General features: G+C 48.4%; 2 protein-coding genes across 3 annotated transcripts in view; one reads left to right on the top strand and one right to left on the bottom strand.

The window, feature by feature from the left end:
- LOC130608063 (solute carrier family 23 member 1-like) overlaps positions 1–19,292 on the bottom strand; it is a 66,392-nt gene that overhangs the window by 21,330 nt on the left and 25,770 nt on the right. The window contains exon 2 of one of the 2 annotated variants that reach the window (XM_057425685.1): positions 1,017–1,096. In XM_057425685.1, coding sequence (XP_057281668.1) covers positions 1,017–1,070 — 54 coding nt within the window. In that variant the 5' untranslated portion in view covers positions 1,071–1,096. Of the gene's footprint in view, positions 1–1,016; positions 1,690–19,292 lie in introns of those variants that run through there. The other variant, XM_057425675.1, reaches the window with a different exon arrangement.
- On the top strand, positions 8,416–15,305 carry LOC130610910 (sushi domain-containing protein 3-like). Its single transcript, XM_057431102.1, is given in 5 exon segments — positions 8,416–8,593; positions 10,321–10,509; positions 13,086–13,225; positions 14,578–14,753; positions 15,080–15,305. Coding segments are annotated over 5 exon segments (909 nt in total).

The raw sequence follows: 19,292 nt of genomic DNA, 5'->3' as shown, positions 1-19,292 counted from the left end.
AACCACAGGTAAAAGACCTCTGTCTTCTACCTTCTCTGGGGTGACTCAAACCAGAGGAAGTCACAATCCTGATTAGTGTTATGTCAGAACAGGTAGAAACAGAAACCCTGTTACCAATACCAAAAGACCTCTTACTTTCCCTGAGCACCTCCTGGAGGCTCTGCCCAGAGCTGGCAGAGCACTCCCACCTCCACTGCTACAGCAAGCTCACCAAGAGCTAGCCAAGAAATGGGGCACTTTGCACACCGGGAAGTTAAATGCCTCCTCCAAGGTCCTCCAAGATGGGTGCTCTGTACCAAGGTAGGAAGATGGTTGCAGGACCTCACTCCTTCACACCTGCTGTCAGAACATAGGCAGCTCTTTTAGATTCTAATGGAGATGACCCCTGCTGTGGGACAGGAAGGGGGCTGCTGTGCCTCAGGCCCTTGCCCTATGGCTGTAATAGCCTGCAGCATTTCCAGGGCACTGCTTGCCCCTGAACTGACACATTTACAGCTTTTACTACCCTGCTATAACTCTACAGCATGCTTTCTCCCAGTGACTCACAAATCCCTTTTTCACCCATCTCTCTGACAATTCATCCCATTAGAAACAGGCAGAAGACACACAGAAAATAAACATTCTTCACTAGGCTAAATTTCTATTGCAATTTTACTAATTATTAGGCAAAGTGCTCTACCCAGGGACACAGCCACAAGGTGCCACAAGCCCGCTTGCTTTTCAGTACAGATACAAGTGTGCTGCCGTTCATCTATGATACCATTTTAGAAATAATGGAGAAAAAAAAAGCTTAAAAAGCACTATAGAGCAGGCAGTATGCTGAGTCCACAGCAGCAGGCTGTAGTGTAGAAATCATTCCTTAGATTCCTGTTGATAAAGGAGCAGAGACAGACGTTTACAACACACCAGCATCTTTGCAGCCAGTCAGAAAAGCCCCTGGCTTTCCCTTTCTCCTCCTTTTTCAGGTCTCATACCTGTTAATGCAAGAATTACCCGTCAGAGATAAGCAGACTCACCATGAAGCTGGGGTTATCTAGCCCGTTGAGCTCTTTGTCTGAGGAGGGGGTCATGCCTTCCACTTGCCTTCACCAACTGCCTTGAAAAAGAAAGGCTAGTAAGAAGAGGAAAGCCTCCTAAATTGCCACTTCTCCCAGTCAACTCAGCCCTAAAGAATCAGGGTGAGAAGATGCAGAAACTGGACTTTGGGAGACAACCAGCGCTCAGTCCTAGCTCTTCATGTGATCTGTATCACAGAAGCATTTCCTTTCCTTTGGCTTATATAAGTGACTCCTTTTCTCCAGCTGATTAGAGGACCGGCATTCAAACCAAACTGGAAAGCAGCCCTTCCCTGGACTGAGTGAATCAGTAACTGATGGCAGAAAAAAACTTCCTCCGTAGGTAAGGATGCGAAGGGAGAGACATTTCCCTGTTTTCCTGGCATAGCCTTGAAACTTGTTGCTTCATTGTTGATTCAACAGCACCTTGTATTTTCCGTTTGGGTTGGGCCTGTTTCAAGAGCTTTGTGCTGATCTTTAGAAAATTCAGTTTCTAGATGGTTGCACTTATTCTGCATGTAAACTACTGTGTATTTTGTCTTAGGTGCAAATACCCTCATCTTGTATGATAATCCTATTACAATATGAAAAGAATCAGGATTTTACTGGGAACCTATTTAACACAGCAACCAATAATCACATCATCAGACCATGACATCATGGAGGTAAAAAAGTAGTAAGATAGAAAAAGGGCTACTTCAGGGCATATGATTATCTCCATTCAGCTAAGGTTCCTAGCTGAATGGTGATCATGGATGGCTCAAAGCACAGTTACCCTACTCTCAATAAGTAGCAAACAGTGTTAATATTCCATCAAGCTTTTCTGGCCACCCCAGCCCAGCCCTCTTCAGATTAAATATCTGTTTAATTTATTGGCTTCCTGAGGCAGTAAACTTCCCAGACCAGCTGCAGAGAGCTCCTGTGGAGAGAGGCATGCTATCGCCTACACGCAGCGACCGCCCTTTGGGAACATCTCCTGATTTCCACGCAGGAAGTGGTGTAACTGAAATAAACTCTGGTCCCTGTTTTTCCTGTAGAGCTTTGGTATTCTCAGATGTCAGACCAGGACTACATTATAGGATGAGACAACCTCGCCCTAAACACCATCAGCGAAGTGAAGAGCTGCTGGGCAGCTAACTTTTAAGGCATCAGAATGAATAGATGTTAACAGTTTTGCCGGATCTCCTCTCTGAAGTCCCATTATATAGGAACCTCCCTGTATTTTTAACTGCAGGAAGTGCATTTCCAGCTGCACTGATCTCGGCACAAGGGCGCTGCTTTTTTTTTTTCCCTCTAATTCTAAGTAAGAATTCTAAGTAAGAATTCTTTTCCTGGTCAAACTACAACTTTCACCTTCAACTCTACCAATTCCCAGCACAGAGGGAGCAGCACAACCACCCCACCCTGTTGTACAGGCTTGCTAATCTTTTGTTATCCAATGCACTGTATGGTTGGGTTTCATTGTATATTTACTGTTTGGTTGTATATACTGGCAGCATCCATTAAGCAATGCTAGTGAGGATGGCAATACCAGTGGGGGATGCACCATTGCAAGGCTCAAAGGAAAGGAGTACTGAATTTTTCCATTCCTTTTTTGAAGGTACATTCCTGTTTGCATTTCTGGATGGATACAGTGCAGTCCTCCAAGCAGTCATCTGAGTCTGTCTATTCTGATATATGCCACTGACCCTACTCCACTGCATGAATCACCAAACCACCTTCAACATTCCTCTGGGGCTAGTCTGTCTTCCCAGTAGACTTTTATGAGACCACCCTTCAAAAAAGTCCTGCACCTCCTAACTTCAGGCCAGCACCCATTCAATGACGCCTCAGACCTGCCATGCCCTTATTTTCACATGAGGGTCTCTTCTCTCTGGTTGTATAAACTTGTGTAACCCAAAGGTGAAGGGGCATAACAGTGCCTGTGTCATCTAGAAAAGCATGTGCAATTGCCCAGAGCATTAAGTGAACAGGAAGATAAGAAGACAAACCAAATCAAAAACTAAAAAAAAACCAAAACCCAAACCAAAAAGAAGCCAGTAATAACGATAATTCCTTTCCTCAAAAAAAAGCTGGGTAAAAGTAATTCTTCCATTCTGGGAAAGTCTGTGGTGCAAAAAATCCACTTTAAGAGTACCAAGAAACTGCGGGTTTTCATGAAAAACACAGGAAATAAGTCCTATGTATCCAAAAGCCTGGGCATCAGAGTACGCCTGTTAGGAATGAAGAGTTTAACAGCACCAGCCTCTGGCCAACAAAAGGTTAATGCTGTAATCTGGAATCTAGAAGGAGGTTATGAAATAGCACAATGTACATGTCAAAGTAGAAGTTTATGGAGTCCACATGAAATGCCCCTGTCTGGAATACCCTGCCTTTGGAAATAAGCAAAGCAAGTAGGAAGTCTCTGCGTGCATGCAAATGTCTGTGTACATGATATGCATGTGTACATCATATGCATATGTACATGCATATATTTGTGCATATATAAGAGGATTAGCAATAAATAACTAAACTATGAGATTTTTCAGGGGAAGGAATTATTCAGTTAGCAAAATGCATGCTTAAGTGGCAATATTGTCATTTACTGGTTATTTATGACAGCTTAATCATTGCATGAATGGCTTTTAGGAATAAATGGGCAGGTATCCACCTGTCCAAGTCATTCATGATGTGTTAGGAAAGAAAACATACACACACATATACCCAGTACAGATTCTCTTTAGACTCCTGTGTCTGGCATATCACCTGCTATCAGTCAAGCTATGTAGCCAGCTCATGTCAGTAGAGGCTGTCTCAGTTTATGCCCCTGGGGGCAGAAGCAACCAACTAAGTGTGAATAGCAGCTATCACAGAAAAGGCTGGGGACATGGGTGACCAAGTTAAAATCTTCAGACTCGATCCTAAGGCTCCTGTAACCGCAAGGGGAGCTTGGTCCATCTGTATGCTGCCTCTCCTTTTGGGGTCATTTTCTCTCTTACGCTGAAACTCAAAGCCTTTCCAAGGGCGTCTTTCACAATGGATCAACTTATAATGCCACCCTGACATGCAAACCTGAACTGTCCCTGGTCATGCCTTCAGGACCACAGAGCTTCTTGCACTCCTTAGGTGTCCCCACCTAATCACGGTTGGAATGACACCAGCACGCCAACTTCCAAGGCCCTACTGGGTTGATGTAAGTGTGGCAAGGGCTTGCCAAGCGCAATCCCCCAGAAATCTGCGTAGTGACAAATCTGCACATGCTGGCAGATTCATCCGCTGCCAGTGGATACAGGCAAGGTCGGTGTCTGAGGGTCCTCCCAGCAACTTTACCCATCTGCAGTGCAGGCACTGCTACATGAGCTGCCTTTGCAGTCAGGGGGCACCTCTTAAAAATTCCAGCGCATCTTGAAATAGGAGTCCCACATGGGCTGGATAAAGCAAGTCCTTATTCTTACCCGAACGATGAAACAACCAAAAGTGACTGGCACAGATGAAGATTTCTAAAGTCGAGTGAGAGGAGTCCTTTCATGGGGGGCTGTACACACATAACCCAGGGAGGTGCAGACTTGGTGAGTCACTTGCTGGGAGGTCAGGTCCATCCGCAGTGCTCTTGCAAACCTGTGGCACCGAGCCCCAGTTACTGGAGCTGCGGAAAGGTGGGTTTAGAGGGAACCCAGGGCTATGTAGCGTGTACGTATGTGGTATAGAAACAGCATGACACGAAGACCTTGCACCTAAACACCCTGGAATCAGCTTTCTGGAGAGCTATTTGTTTCCACAGAGCTAGCCCTGGTTGCCGTGCATGAAGGATGGACTAGCAAGAGAGCTAAGCAAGTGACTCGCAATGAGTAATTTGTACTCATTGTTCTTCTGTAACTCTATGTTCTTCTGTCTGCAGAACCTTCTGCAAGTAGAGAGGATCATCCATGGTCACTGACTTGAAATTAGGACTTACACATTCAGTAGTGGAGATTTGGCTTCTGCAGAGTTCTGCACTGTTCACAAGCTGACCTAGGTGAGCCCAGTGCTTTTAGTCTTGGCCTGTGCAAACACTACTTCCCATGAGAAACAGGATCTCCTTATTTAAGTGCAACCAATGCAACACACTACAATGGACTTGAGGCATACAACAAAGTCTACCTGCAAGAATGTGTGATTAAAATGCAACACAGGAATAAACATGACCAAAGTAAATCCCCTTAAACAGTCAGGGATGCTTGCTTTCTGTTGTTTTTTTTTTTACCAGGATCTCTACGGCACAGAAAGAAACTGAGTAGAGAGTTCTGGATGGAGAATTACCAATGTACTTCACCTACCCCTCCCACATCTCTCGGTTGCCTTTTCTCCTCCAAAGGACCTGAGATATAAAAGGCAGATGAGGCACTGAGGCATACATCTACATTCTGGTTTGCAGTTCCCCACGTATGCAACAGCAAGTGTCCCAGGGAAATTGCATAGGCTGCAGTCAGACATCAACACCCACTCAGCTGGCTGCAGCACAAGCTTCCCCAGCTCTTTTCTGGCAAGACTCCTGCAGTCACCCAGCTCTCCCAGCAAGTGTCCCCTGACCCAGTCCCTTCTTCTTTCCTCTTGTCTGATCATCCAATTTCACCACATCCCCCCCCCCCCGGAGTACAGGTCCAGGATCCCACTGCTGCCAGGTGAGCGTGTCAGCCCCAGGGAATGAGTGCTTCTCCATGCAGGGCTGAACCTGCCCACGATGCCCAGCCCCTCCACAGGCCACACCATGGGGCACACTGTGATCAAAATCCCACAAGGCAGGACGCCATGTAGCCTTCTCTGATTACCCTTGCATTTCATCTATCTGTGCTCCTCCAGGGACTCTCCTGAAGACAACCTCACATCACACGATGCAAGTGCTTGTTTTTCTGGGGCTTGTGCTTTTGGTGTCAAACAAAACTGCAGATCTGACAAGGGCTGTGCCAAAACCAGGAGAATGGTATGAGGGTGTAGGCCTGGCCAGGATGGAAAAAAACACCTACAAGGGGTTTAAGGAGGGATCTTGATGGTGCCATGGTCCCATGTTTATGTCCATACACCTCTGTTTGGCTGCCTGTGCCAGAGGAAGGGGGATACTGCCTTCTCTGGCCAGGCACACCATCATGAAGGGAAGCAGGGCACAGGGGTCTGGACAAGGTACCCACAGGTGATGTGCTGGGAAAGTGGAAACTGCCAGCCAAGATCCTGGAGCTGGGATAGCTCCAGCCCCTTGGCCACACCAACTCCCCTGCTAGCTACCCCTTCCTCCTTGCCTTCCCTGCAAGGAAAGGGCTTGTTGAGCTGGGATATGGACTGCTTCTTTCCTGAGCCCACGGTCACTCCTTGCACACACAGCTCGGTGCCTGGCTCCCCAGGTCTGCACAGACAGCCACCACCAGAAGGCAGGGAGCGGGAAACAGAGCTGAAATCCCACCCTAGCAGGATATTGATTATGCAATAATAAGCCCCTTTGTCTCCTTCAGCCCCAGGAAAATCTCTTAAGAGCATTAGCAAATGAATAATCCATGTCATCTACTCAGCATTTTGAGCACAAGCTCAAGCACAGTTATTGTGTCCCCAGGGTTTTGCTGATCCCATTCATTTCCCGGCACATATGACAAGACTTAACCACCACTGGCCCTGTGCTGAAGGCCATGCTTGCAGCATGTGCTCGGTCCACAGCTATTTAGCATCGGGACACATGCAGCAGTGGGGAGGAGGACAGGGCACTGGCTTTGGCTCTTCCCACTGTCCTCCAGCCACCATGGTGGAGGTGTCCTCCAGCCACCAGCAGTGGTAAGGCCAGCTCTTAAACCCAGCAGGAGTTATATGGGCACCAGTCTCATCTCAGCAGAGGAGCCAGTTCAGGGTTGGTCCCATGTGACCATATGGGTGCATCCTCAGTGCCCATAGGGTTGCCTGCACCCCAGCTCCTCACTGCCAGGAGATGGCTGTATTTGCAGCCAGGGCATGCCCCAAGGCCAGCTCCTTGGCTGTCAGGGTCACACTCGCACACAGCTCAGCCTGCCTCAGAGCTTACCTTCATTGCACAAACAGCAAAATCCCTGCAGTCAGAAGGGGAAGGGAAAACAACAGCAATATTCACAGAGCTGGGGAGGACCCTCCCTTCTTGGCCCACTCTCCAAGGGAAGCCAAGGAAATCTCACTGTTTAAGGATTACCCAGAGAAGAGAAGAAATTAAAGTAATTTCTGAGCAAGATTGTTCTGAGTTATGGGAGGTTGAAACAGATTTTCCTGGGAAAACAAGTAAATCCCCTGGAGAGAAGCCCAGAGAGGTACCAGCACAGCCAAAACCGAAAGGGAGTGTCTGAGAGGCAGACAGACAGAGAGAGAGAATTAAGGCATTCTCAGGTCCAAAGGCCCATGAAGGCGACAAAAAACGTCTCTGCAAGTGCAAGGAGGGCTGAAGCACTGCTGAGCTGCCTCTGGCTTTTCAAGAGGGGTAAAGGGAGCTCCCGGGGGTGCAAGGAGGGGAGAGGATAGCCTTAGGAGGGGATGCTCCAAGAACCACCACAAAGCACTGCTCATTATGCAGGCAGTGGACTGGCCATTGGCTTCAGCACAGAGGCACTTCCTGCTCCAAAGCATCTTGGTCTCAAGGGCTTGGGCAACGTAGGGCACCTTGCCTCTTCCTGGGTGCACACAGGGACTAGGCAGATAGGTGCAGGTAAGAGCAATCTACAGCCCAGGAGGCAAGAGGTGGTCGCTACCACAGCACCTCTATCTATAAGACATTATAAAACATCAGGGCCTGAAGAGACAAGCAGAGAGATGCTGGACAGAGGGAACCCCCAAGGAAAAAGAAAACAGATTGCGGTTCCCACGGTGGCAAAGCTGGCAGAGTTGCTGCTATGAAACCTTTTTGATTCCTATGGCTTTTATCCCACTCCACTGCTGTTTACAGAAAACCAGTCCTAGGCTCTGGCAGGAGGGAAGATGAGCATGAGAGGGTCTCAGCAGCGAGCATGATTGTGTATTTTGGCAGATAAGGGAGGAGGAGGAGGGTGCCTAGTTTGAAGCTGCAGCAGCCGGGGAGATGGTGAAAGCCAGTCCCTGCAGGAGGGATCTGTAAAAGGTGAATTCCAAGCACTTGCTGCTTCTCACTCGCCTTCCCATGCCTGGTTTCCCTGCAGAGCTTCTCAGCCAAGCAGCCAGAGCAGGGCTGGCAGTGCCAGGAGAAGGGATGTGGGGTTTGTGCCGACACAGAGAAGAAGCAAGCCCTGGGGGAAAGGCAGCTGCTAGCTTTGCCACTCAAGGCTTAATGCCCTAAGAGCCCTGCTGACTCCTGCTCAGAATCAAAGGGGAAACTGCAGGCACTCTGGACGGCCGGGCACCCGATGATGCTGCATTTCCTCAAATCATGATGGGACAAAGGCTCAGAAAATGCATCGCCCTTTGCCTGCTGCCCTGGAGCTGCCTGGGCTTTGCCTGGAGTGATGCTGCTGGGCCCGGGACTGCCTCACCCAGGGAAGGACACGTCAGCAAGGGGCTGCCCCGAGACACTGCCAATGGGACCTACTTGCACAGCAACATCTCAGGTACTCGAGTGAGTGATTACCCATCTCTCCCTCTGCCAGGCTGCCTCACTGTGCAGGCAGACAGGGTGAAAGGCGGGGGATGCATTGATGATGGCATTGTGGTGCTTCTCCTGGTGGGCATGGAGGGAGGCACACTGAAGGGGCTGCAGGGCTTTGTGTGGTCCCCATGGCCACAGCAGCTTCTGTAGTCTGTGAGAGGTGTATCATGTCAGAGGAAAAGTCGCTGGGCACAGGGAGAAAATTTAACTCGACTGTCTTCCTTGGAGAGTAAATTCCTCCTCCATGTTAACCTCTATACAATATCATGATGGACCAGCTCCCTGCCCAGGGCATGGGCACACTGAACACATCCTTGTCCCCAAAAGATGAGCTGGGACCCCTGGGTAGAAATGAGGATGGACATTCTTTAGAAGCACAGATGATCTCCAAGTGCTTGGGGTGATTATTTTTTCTTAATCCACTTGCTAGAGCAGAGCCCACACTGCTTCCCAGCAAGTGGGACATGGCACTGGGGCTGCTGTGGAATGAGCACCTGCCCAGTGCAGGCAGAGGCACAGAGCAGCCCATGCCATACTACTGAACCCTTCACCTTCCTAAATCTTTATGAACTACATGTAATTTCCAAAATGCTTGTTGGGAACAGTCCCTGGACCACCCTATGTCTAAACAACAGCAAGGAATTGTTGGGCAAGGTGCTATCCAGTGTCAGACAGTTTAACTGTGCAACAAATCCAGTCCAGGCATCTGGGCAGCCTCCCTGGCACTGCTGAATTTACTCATATAGACATCTCCACTACCTGTTAACAGCATTGCTAACCTAGAGAAAGTCTGATCTTGCTCAACCTGGTCTGTTTCTTGTCAGCCCCTCTGGAAGAGAAGCCTACATTGACTCAACAAACACAGAGGCAGACCAAACCTCTCTCACACATTAGCTTTACTGTTGCACTCAGAATTTCCCTCAGAAGTTCCCTCTATGCTAGATAAAGCACATTTCTGCCTGCAAGTTCTAAGCTTATCTTAACTAGAGCTAATCAGAGTATTTTCCTTTAATTCAGGTTATTGGCACTGTGATACCTGTTACACGAGAATGTACTCACCCACATTTTCTTGGTATCTGTTAGTATATCCAGGGATTTTCTGCACGCACACAGTCAGATTGGCATCCCTTTTGGAGTCTGTCTCACCCCTGGCTCTTGACAGATACTAGGAGAAACAAACAGCACTAAAGATACAAAGGGTGCAATACAAAAAGGATGATCTAAGCAGGATAACTGAGTAGCTCTGAATAGCTGTGGGCAACAAATTAGGAAAAAAATAAAGGCTGGGATGGAAAAAGTATCTTCCTACAGCATAGAACAGTATTTCATTGCTTTGAGTTCCAGCCAACAATATTCTCCCAGAATACTGGGGTATTTAGAAATTGCCTGTCCTCTTCCTTTCCCTCCTAAGAGTTGCTCTCTGCACACTCTCCCCATCCTGTACCTTTCCAGTCCCACTTCTGTTCAGTAGCTGCTCACATTGCAGAGTTTGCAACTAGAAGACTTGTTTTTCAGATAAAGCCACCAGACTTCCCTACATCTTTCCTTTAGGATTACACACACACATAATAAATAAATTAGAGACTTGCAGGACCTGCAGGAGTGACACAGCGTACGGAAGCATTTTCAGGAGCATCACCAGCAGGGGCTTTGTCATCACCTGCACTTAACGTCCTCCCTTCTCCCCAGCACCATGCACAGCACTCCTCCCACCACGCTATGGGTTCTACTCCGTGGACAGAGGCTCGGGCGTCTCCCTGGGCTCGGTGCTCGTGTACTGGTGCCAGGATGGGTACCAGCTGGTGGGCAGCCAGAGGCTGTCCTGCCTCCGCCGGGACAGCGCTTCTTCCTGGAGCCACCCTCCGCCCCGCTGTCAGGGTAAGGAGCTGCTCACAGGGTCTCGGGGGGGGGGGCAGGTGATCATCACCCCATCACTAACGCTGGAGGGGAGGCACAGGACCTCACACAAGGGTGTCCTCGCTCTGGCCAAGCCAGTGAGGGCAGGGGGACAAGCTGGGGTGCTCCTGCCACCCTGAAGGGGACAGCAGAGGTCCAGCTTGTCCCGTTAAGCGGTTGTCAGCACAGGTGATGTGTTGTGATTCAGCTGGGTCCCTGCAGTAGCGCTTCATGAGCTAAGGGGTTGCCAAAGGGTGAATTCCCCAGGCAACAACAGCACAGCAAACGATCAGGCTTCCTCTCATTCCCAGTAACTGGTACAGGCAGCACTGAGCTGGTACCTGGTACCAGCTGATATCTGACTCCGGGTGCCAGGCATAGGGACTACAGGGCACAGATATAATTTTCAATAGGAGGAAAGCTGGACTTTGAATTAACCCAGCACATTCTGTTTACGAAAGCACATGCAGAACAAATCTCGGTTGCAAATGGCCCTCACATTTGTTGTGGTACCAGCTCATTGAGAACAAACGGCTTAACATTGATGGAACAAAGCTTATTGCTTTAAAAGCTTTCTCTCACACACCACGTACTGTGTGTACACATTAAATAACTTCAGGAAAACTGCCCCCAAGAAAGGTATATATTTTTGCAGCACAAGCAAAAACACCTCAGTTGTAAATGCTACATAGTTTATGCGTGAATTGTATTGCTCATGCTGGGAATCAGACCTGGGACTCTTTCAGGAACAGCTGACAGGCAAACCTGTGGTGCAAGAGCTGGCTAAAAAGAGTTGGAAATGGAAAAAGTCTGCCTTTTGCTGCTTCTCTCTCACTTGCTCAAGAAATGTCATCTCTATCATTTGCTCAAAACATGCAAATCCATTTTAAACAGGTAGCATCTCAAAATTAGAAGCCAAAGTGCTTCAACCATAGGACATCCGCACAGGTGCTTCAGCTCAGAAGCACTCCAGGCAGCTCCCCCTTTAAAGATGAGAACAGAAATAAAGCAATTCATCTCAATTCAGAGCTGTAAAACTTGCTGATACGCTATCAGTCACTGTCTGTCGTTCATAAAAGTAAGCATTGCAAAATAAAAGCAATGAACTTTGTTGCAATGAGTTACAGATGCTTCTGCAGTAAAACACTCCTAATGCTCAGCAGCAGTATTTGCCTTCTCAGCCCTAAACAGAGGCTGCAGTTTGTGCACTACTGAATGCAGAAACAACTTGGGGGAACCAAAAAACCCTCCAAACGTTAAATCACACCCTGGGTTCCCCAGAATAGAAGGCTTTTAAGACAGCTTTAAGGGGAAAATCCCTATATGCTTTTTCTCCTTAAAACAAAAAGCAAATCTCCGTAGTTTCAGATGTCTTAGTTTGGTTATTTTGCAAGGATTGTAAGGCTGGGGATTGTTCATGGATTTTTTTTACTTTGAAAACCAAAACATGCAATTTTTGCAGACATTAGTGAACTGTTTCATATTATTTTGCTCTTGGGATGGGAGCCACTTTCTTAGTTTAGACATTGGCAATGCAAACACCATTTAGGCTTCCTTTATGGTTTGATCAGGATGTAATTCATCTGCTCTTTCCAACACTGGTCTTACGGCAGCTACGGGTCACACACTTGGATGGCCCATACACCATCCAAGAAAATTCTGGCACAGGCTGCCCAGAGAAGCTGTGGCTGCCTCATCCCTGGAAGTGTTCAAGGCCAGGTTGGATGGGGCTTGGGGCAACCTGGTCTAGTGGAAGGTTTCCCCTGTGGCAGGGAGTGGGAACTGGATGAACTTCTAGATCCCTTCCAACCCAAACATTTCTATGATTCTATGATTACACTCACCAAAGTTTCCAATTTATCATTTTTTTTTAAACTTCACAAGCTCATTTTTCTCTTAAATACTCATGTTTCCTTAATACTTTTCCCCCTTTTTCCCCCTCTTTCCACTTTTGTTCCCTTTTAACTTTTTGCTTCTTTTTTTTCACTTTTCTTCACTTTTCCACTCCCCCCCCCTTTTCCACTCTTTTTACTCTTTTCCCCACTTTTCCCCCTTTCCCACTCTTATTCCCCTTTTTCTCCTTTTCCCCTTCTCCCCTTTTTTCCCCTTTCCCATACTCTTCCCCTTCTCCATTTTATTTCTCTTTTTCAACTTTTTCCCTATCCCAATCCCCATGCAACAGACATCCAAAAATACACATTCCATTAAAAAAAACAACCAACAGCAAGGCTACCATTTCCTTTTCATCGTGCTTCATTCCTCCTCCGTTTGCACTTCACCCAAGCTGCATCCAGCATTTCACATTTTCCCTCCAATGTGACTATTTCACCTCAATTACCCGAAGAAAATATTAACTCTTAATGTGATTTTGGGGATCCCACACACACACACACACTCACCCCATTAACTTCTGTGTTTATGGAGCTGTCTTTACATGCTTCTTCCTAAAAACAATGCCCTGAAGTGTAATTATAAGGGGGAGCAGGGCCGGTGCGGGTGGATGCACAATGCCTGCTTCGGCCCTGCTCCCATGGGCCCATCCTGATCTCTCCCCGCAGCCGCCCCGAAGCCCCCAGGCACTGGCTCCCGCGCTGCGGTGGCCGCATCGCTGCTCAGTGGAGCTGTTATCCTGGTGCTGTCCATCTCCTTCGCCGTCTGCTGCTGGCGCGACAGGGCGAGGAGGAGGTGTGCGGGGTGAGTACGGAGGCAGGGCAACGGGGGGGGGGTCACATCCAAAACCAGACGCAGTTTGGCACAGTCATGGCTCCAAAGCAATGGCGCGTTTGGCACTGATGGGGAAGATGGGTCTTGGGAGGGATAGTGGCCCCAGGGATGAGGGATGTGGTGGGTGATTGCAGAGAGGTGTCCTGCAAGGGATGCCGTTAGCTTGGTGGTTGACAAAAAGCTCTCCAGAACAGAGGAAGGGAACAGACAGAAAGGATAGTGAGTGGGAACAGCCCTGCCACGTTGTGTGTACAACCCAAGGTAGGCAGATGCTGTGTACAGTTCTGGTGTCCTCACCATAAAAAGCACATGGAACTGTTGGAACAAGTGCAGAGAAGGGCCACGAGGATGATCAGGGGACTGGAGCACCTCCCGTATGAAGACAGGCTGAGGAAGTTGGGGCTGTTCAGCCTGGAGAAGAGAAGGCTGCGTGGAGACCTCATAGCAGCCTTCCAGTATCCAAAGGGGGCCTATAGGGATGCTAGGGAGGGACTCTTCATTAGGGACTGTAGTGATAGGACAAGGGGTAACGGGTTCAAACTTAAACAGGGGAAGTTTAGATTGGATATAAGGAGGAAGTTCTTTACTGTGAGGGTGGTGAGGCACGGGAAAGGGTTGCCCAGGGAAGTTGTGAATGCTCCATCCCTGGTGGTGTTCAAGGCCAGGTTGGACAGAGCCTTGGGTGACATGGTTTAGTGTGAGGTGTCCCTGCCCATGGCAGAGGGGTTGGAACCTGATGATCTTAAGGTCCTTTCCAACCCTAACTATTCTATGATTCTAAAAAAGGAACATCCTCCCCTGGTAAGCACTGGGAGAGAAGCAGGTGGGGAGCAGGGCCACCAGTCAGGACCATTCTTACAGAGCAGCAGCACTGCCCTGCTTTCCCATCCTAAGGTCCAGGGGGACCCCTTGTTTTTGCCAATGATGGTGTCCTGAACAAGTGATGGCAGCAAAAGTTACCATGCAGGAGCCTACCTGGGGATGTGGCTTTAACTGAGAGCCTAGCTCCTTACTATAAGTGCAAAAGAACAATGAGTAAAAAACCCTGCAAGAGACGATGTCTCAATCTCCCAGCAAGCACCAGCCAGACCTCCCCCCACTGTCCTGCTCTTCCCCAGTCTGCACCAGTACCCCTTTTTTGCAGGGCTGAAACAGTTTTGGTGCTTTCCTCTGGGAGCAGAGGAAGGAGGTCAAAATCATGGGATAACAACTTGGGTTTAGGATGCAAACATGCCAAATCTGTCTGGAGGTGTAAATGAAAACAACCGGCCCCCAGTGAGCAAAGAAAGCATCTGCATCTCTCTCTCTCTACCTTGCAGGCAGCAGCAGCAAAGGAGGAAAGCCAGAGGAGGATGGAGACATGACCACTCCACTCCTGACAGGACAAGGAAGGCTTTTGGGAGACTGAAACACTATCACCGGCGCGATTACCACCTTTCAGCCCTTTCCAGCTCTGTGTTCCCAGGGGCGCTGGCAGGCTGCAATAACCTGGCTTTCCAAAGGTACCGCTCAGACCCTGGTGCTGGTACTGCCCCCCAGTTCCTCACACAGGGGCCAAGGGCTGCTCCCAGTCTCCCTGGAGGCAGGAGAGGCCAGATGTAAAAGCCCACATCGCTTGGGCAGTCACTCACTCCCCTGCCTTACCCTCTTATGTGCTCCCCACCTAGCGCCTAACAGCAATGAAACCCTTGCATATGCTCTTTTCAAGGGGGCAGTTGAACCAGAGGACCACAGTTCCCCTTTGCCCTGCCTCAGCATCGCCTGGGTGGGCTGCGGGCTCCCTGCAATGCTGCAGCCCCCTTTCACCTCTCCCTCTTGCCTTTGCCAGCAGCCCTGAAAGCCTGTTGAAGCTGCCCCTGCAGAGCTGGCACCCCACAGCACAGGTCCTGCCCCGGCTGGTGTCACCCAGCAGCGCCCTGCCCAGCCAGCCGCACCACAGCATCCTGCCGCACATCCTGCCCAGCCAGTCCCACGGGCCCAGGGACCTGCTGCCCCTCTACCACAGAAGCCTTGAGGAACACCAGCTCTTCAACAAGTTTGGGAGGCCGGTTTAAAAATTTAAACTGCTGTTTGACCTTTTTTTCGGTTTCCTTTTTTCTTTTAACACCATAGATTCCTTGGAACTCTGCAGAGCTCAGGGAAAAATCTCGTAAGAGCCAGTTCCTGCACCTGGATTTTCAAATGGACAAAATTTGATGTGTTATGTTGAAAGGCTTTTTTGATATAATCCCACATGTCCAGAAATGCACATCTCAAACAAGAGTGCCTGGGACAAGCTTCTTAATTCATCATTAAGATGTGAGATGTATAAAGCCAAGCCTGAGCAGCTCCAGCTTAACCAGGCTGAGCATGTGCGGACTTTCAGGTTTTAAACACAAGGGCCTGATTTTCTGTTTCCTGCTCTTTCAAAGGCTGGAAGTGAAGACAGCCAGTTACCAGCAACAAGGAATCTATGTCATTGCATAATTGGAAGCATTTACAATTCACTGCACTAGAATGTAGGCTGAGATTTAAAAGTGGGGAATTTTTGCTGTTCAAAACTCACCATATCCTCCTATTTCTACAGAGACAGTCTTAGACTTGCAGGAGGCAGTGACAAGTGTGCAAAGAAAGCCAGTCAAGATGAAAAAATGAATTTATCTGGAAGCTGTGGCTGCCCCATCCCTGGCAGTGTTCAAGGCCAGGCTGGACAGGGCTTTGAGCAACCTGGTCTAGTGCAAGCTGTCCCTGCCTGTCCATGGCAGGGGGTTAGAACTGGATGAGCTTTAAGGTCCATTCCAACCCAAACCGTTCTGCGATTTCTATGACCCAGCACATCTGAAGGGGAAAAAAAAAAAATTAAAACCAAAACAAAGACAAAAGCCCCAAAACAACCAAAACCCAACCAAACAAAAAAGCAAGCACCAAAACTTGAAGGTTTTCATCCCTTCTCCCCTGCAACAGAAATTCACATCAGGTGTATTAGACCTACAGCAGCACCCAAAGTGCTAGCCTAAATGCCATCATTGCATTTAGAAAGCAATGACACTCTTATTTCTGTCCAGGATTTCCTGGGTGGAAATAGAGGAGCACGCTCCAGGCAGCACATGCAGAGCCTGGCCAAGGAGCTTCAGGACAGCTCGGCTGCCATTTGCACCACAGGACAGACCTCTGCCTGTGTACCACAACTGACACAGTGTGGGCACATGGGACTTGTCGAGTAACACAGCATCATGTGTGCACAGAGATGCTGTGCAGGTATTACACTGTTAGAAGAGGTGCCAGCATCCCCAGGAGCTGCTGCGTATATGGGGCAGCGAATGAGAACGAGCACCCAGGATATGAACCCCAGCATCACCTGCCATCCGCTGCTCAAGAATGCAAACTGCGATACTCAAACCTGCTACAGAGGCGAGGAGTTTGTCTGCCAACTACATTTCTATCCACATTTGCATCATGTTTCAAGGAAAAAAAAACTTAGAAGACACAAGGTAGTACATTCTTGTGATAAGGCAAAACTTACTAGTGGACATGTGGTAACCACTGCCACTTCTCCCTGGAAAAAAGGCTAGAGACATTGTTTTTTCTATTTCTAATAATAATAAAGGAAGCTTTCCCCCATTCCACCTCCTATGCCTTTTTTTCACATCAGCAATCTATGGGAAGTCTGGTCTTGGGGCTGGGTTTCAAGGGGAGGGAGCAGATGGCAAAGCTTTTACAGATTCCTAGCAAAAGACAGCGATGCCCACAGTAGCCATTTACCAGCAACAGCACCACGAGAAGGAAAAACCTTGCCATTCTCCTAAGACAACTGAAGTCGTAGAAAGGACAGGAAAACCAGGACCTGCTCTGCACTTCCCTTCAGCTCACGTCCTAACCTTACCTTTCTGTCCTCCCTCTTTTTCCAGCCAAGTCTAACACACAGGGAGGGGATTAATCCTGCTTCAAGGTAAGATGTTCTTTGGTCCCCTCCCATCTGCCCAGACAACCTGTGGGAATGGTGCTCTGCATGCAGAGATGCCAGCCATGGATTCGGACACAAGCCCTATGGGCGTTCTGTGCTCTCACGAGTACCATACCCACAGACCACTGTACCACTTCTGTCTCACCAAAACAGGTTTCATGGCCAGGAATTCAGCCCAGGATTGGCCCTGGGAATAGCACTGCCCAATGTCTTGTTCACGTAGGAAGAAGCTGTCTTTTGTCCAAGAGACAAAATCAGGGAAAAAACAAAGGGAAAGTGATGAAGACAGGAATGACACTTTTCCTTCTCTGTTTCTCTCCCTTGTCATGCTTTAAGGAATAAATAAAACCTCGCTATGATTTCCCCTCTTTCCAAGGAGATTTTTTATTGAAAAAAAAACCAAAAAACAACACAACACATCTGGGACACAGAATTAGAGTGACGCTTTAGAACCAAAAGTGGGATTTTTTGTTTTTGCTACATGAGATGAGGCTGACACCTGCTCTCACTGCAAACTGAAACAACACACACTTTAAACACAAAAATCTTTGCCAAACATGTCCAGAAAGGTGCTGATTTTGAAATACCATAACAAAAAGTGACCATGTTCCATAAAACACCTGATACCACGGCTTTACACACAGTGCCAGCTGTCAACTCGAAACAAGCATTTCATACAACCGATACTTAAAAAAAATATTTACTTGACAAATTTGAGAAGTTTCCTTGCTGCAACATTCTCCTGACTTCTTGGGGATTATTTTTGGATGCAAACTTTAGCTTCCTACCACAAAAACCTGATGCCAAAACCTTGTCAGACATAGCCACGTTCTTCAGCAGGGAGAAGCACAGCCAGGTCTTCCTCGAAAGTCATCTCAAGCTTGCAGGAGGCTGAAACCAACAGCAGAAATGTGGGTTAAGGGCAGGAAGCCCAACTCTACCACAGTTTCCCTATGTCACCCTTAGTTCCTTCTCCTCTTGGACCAGCCTGTCAAAGAGCAGAGTGAAGGTTTTGAAGAGCCACACTCAGCTTCAGCCTGGGAAGGCACCATTAGGAAAGCACCAAGCAGCACTGTTTATCTGCCAAAGAGGAAGGAGAAGGAAGGTAACCATGTAGAAGCTGCAAGTAATCTGTAAACAGGAAGAAAACAACCTCACAAGCTTATATCCCACATATTCTATGTTACTCAGCGATTCCTGTTAAGAGCCACCATCTACTCAACTGTTTTTCATCAGAGCAGTACATGAGGTGCTGCTCTCGCCACCGGTTCCCCCCCTGCAGACCACCAGAGAAACTCACCTTCTCCAGGATAGGGAAGGGGGTTTCCAGCTGTCTCAGAGGCTGGCTTCCCTAGAGGGAAGCTGAAGCTCCAAGAAGTTTAGTTGTAATGTTTTATACAAAACCAAATGCAATATCCAATTATGCAACACATCACATATCGCATTTCTACTTATTTAAATTGTATACCAGTCAGGTAACTTGTTCACTCACTCCCAGTGAGTGGTGTCGAGCTGACAACAATCGAGGTCTGTATCCGTCTCCCCCCCACCCCGGCACCAGGGCTCTCCCCTTCCCCGCTCCCGGAGGAACGGGGAGGAGGATCGAGAGAGTGCAACTCCTACGGGTTGAGACAAGAACAGTCCAGCAACAAATCACCACCGCTACTATCAGCTAAAACAATGATAAGGGAAAATAACAAGGGAAGAGAATACGATACCACCGGCCAAGAAAGCGAGTTCCACCCGGAAGCCGCTGTCCTTCCGGGTAACTCCCAGTTACCCCCCACCCCGGGCATGACGTGCTGTGGTATGGAATACCTCCCCGGCCAGCCCGGGTCAGGCGCCCCGTCTCTGCCTCCTCACAGCTTGCCCTCCTCCCTGGCAGAGCATGAGCCTCACAGTCCTTGGTCAGGGTAAACATCACTTAGCAACAACTGAAAACATCGGCTTCACCAACACTGTTCTCAAGCTAGAAGTCAAAACACAGCACTGCACCAGTTAACACAAAGGAAAAACATGACTGCTACTGCTGAACCCAGGACAACCCAACAGAAAGGTAGGCTCTAAAACCAGAGGAAACCATTTGAAGAGGGACAGA

This window comes from Pezoporus wallicus, unplaced genomic scaffold, assembly GCF_028554395.1.
Source record: "Pezoporus wallicus isolate ANWC-B61680 ecotype Strahan unplaced genomic scaffold, APGP_CSIRO_Pwel_v1 scaffold_3294, whole genome shotgun sequence".
Taxonomy (NCBI): Eukaryota; Metazoa; Chordata; class Aves; order Psittaciformes; family Psittacidae; genus Pezoporus; species Pezoporus wallicus.
Note: the sequence above shows the minus strand (reverse complement) of the source record. Positions and strands in the feature narration are given on the sequence as shown.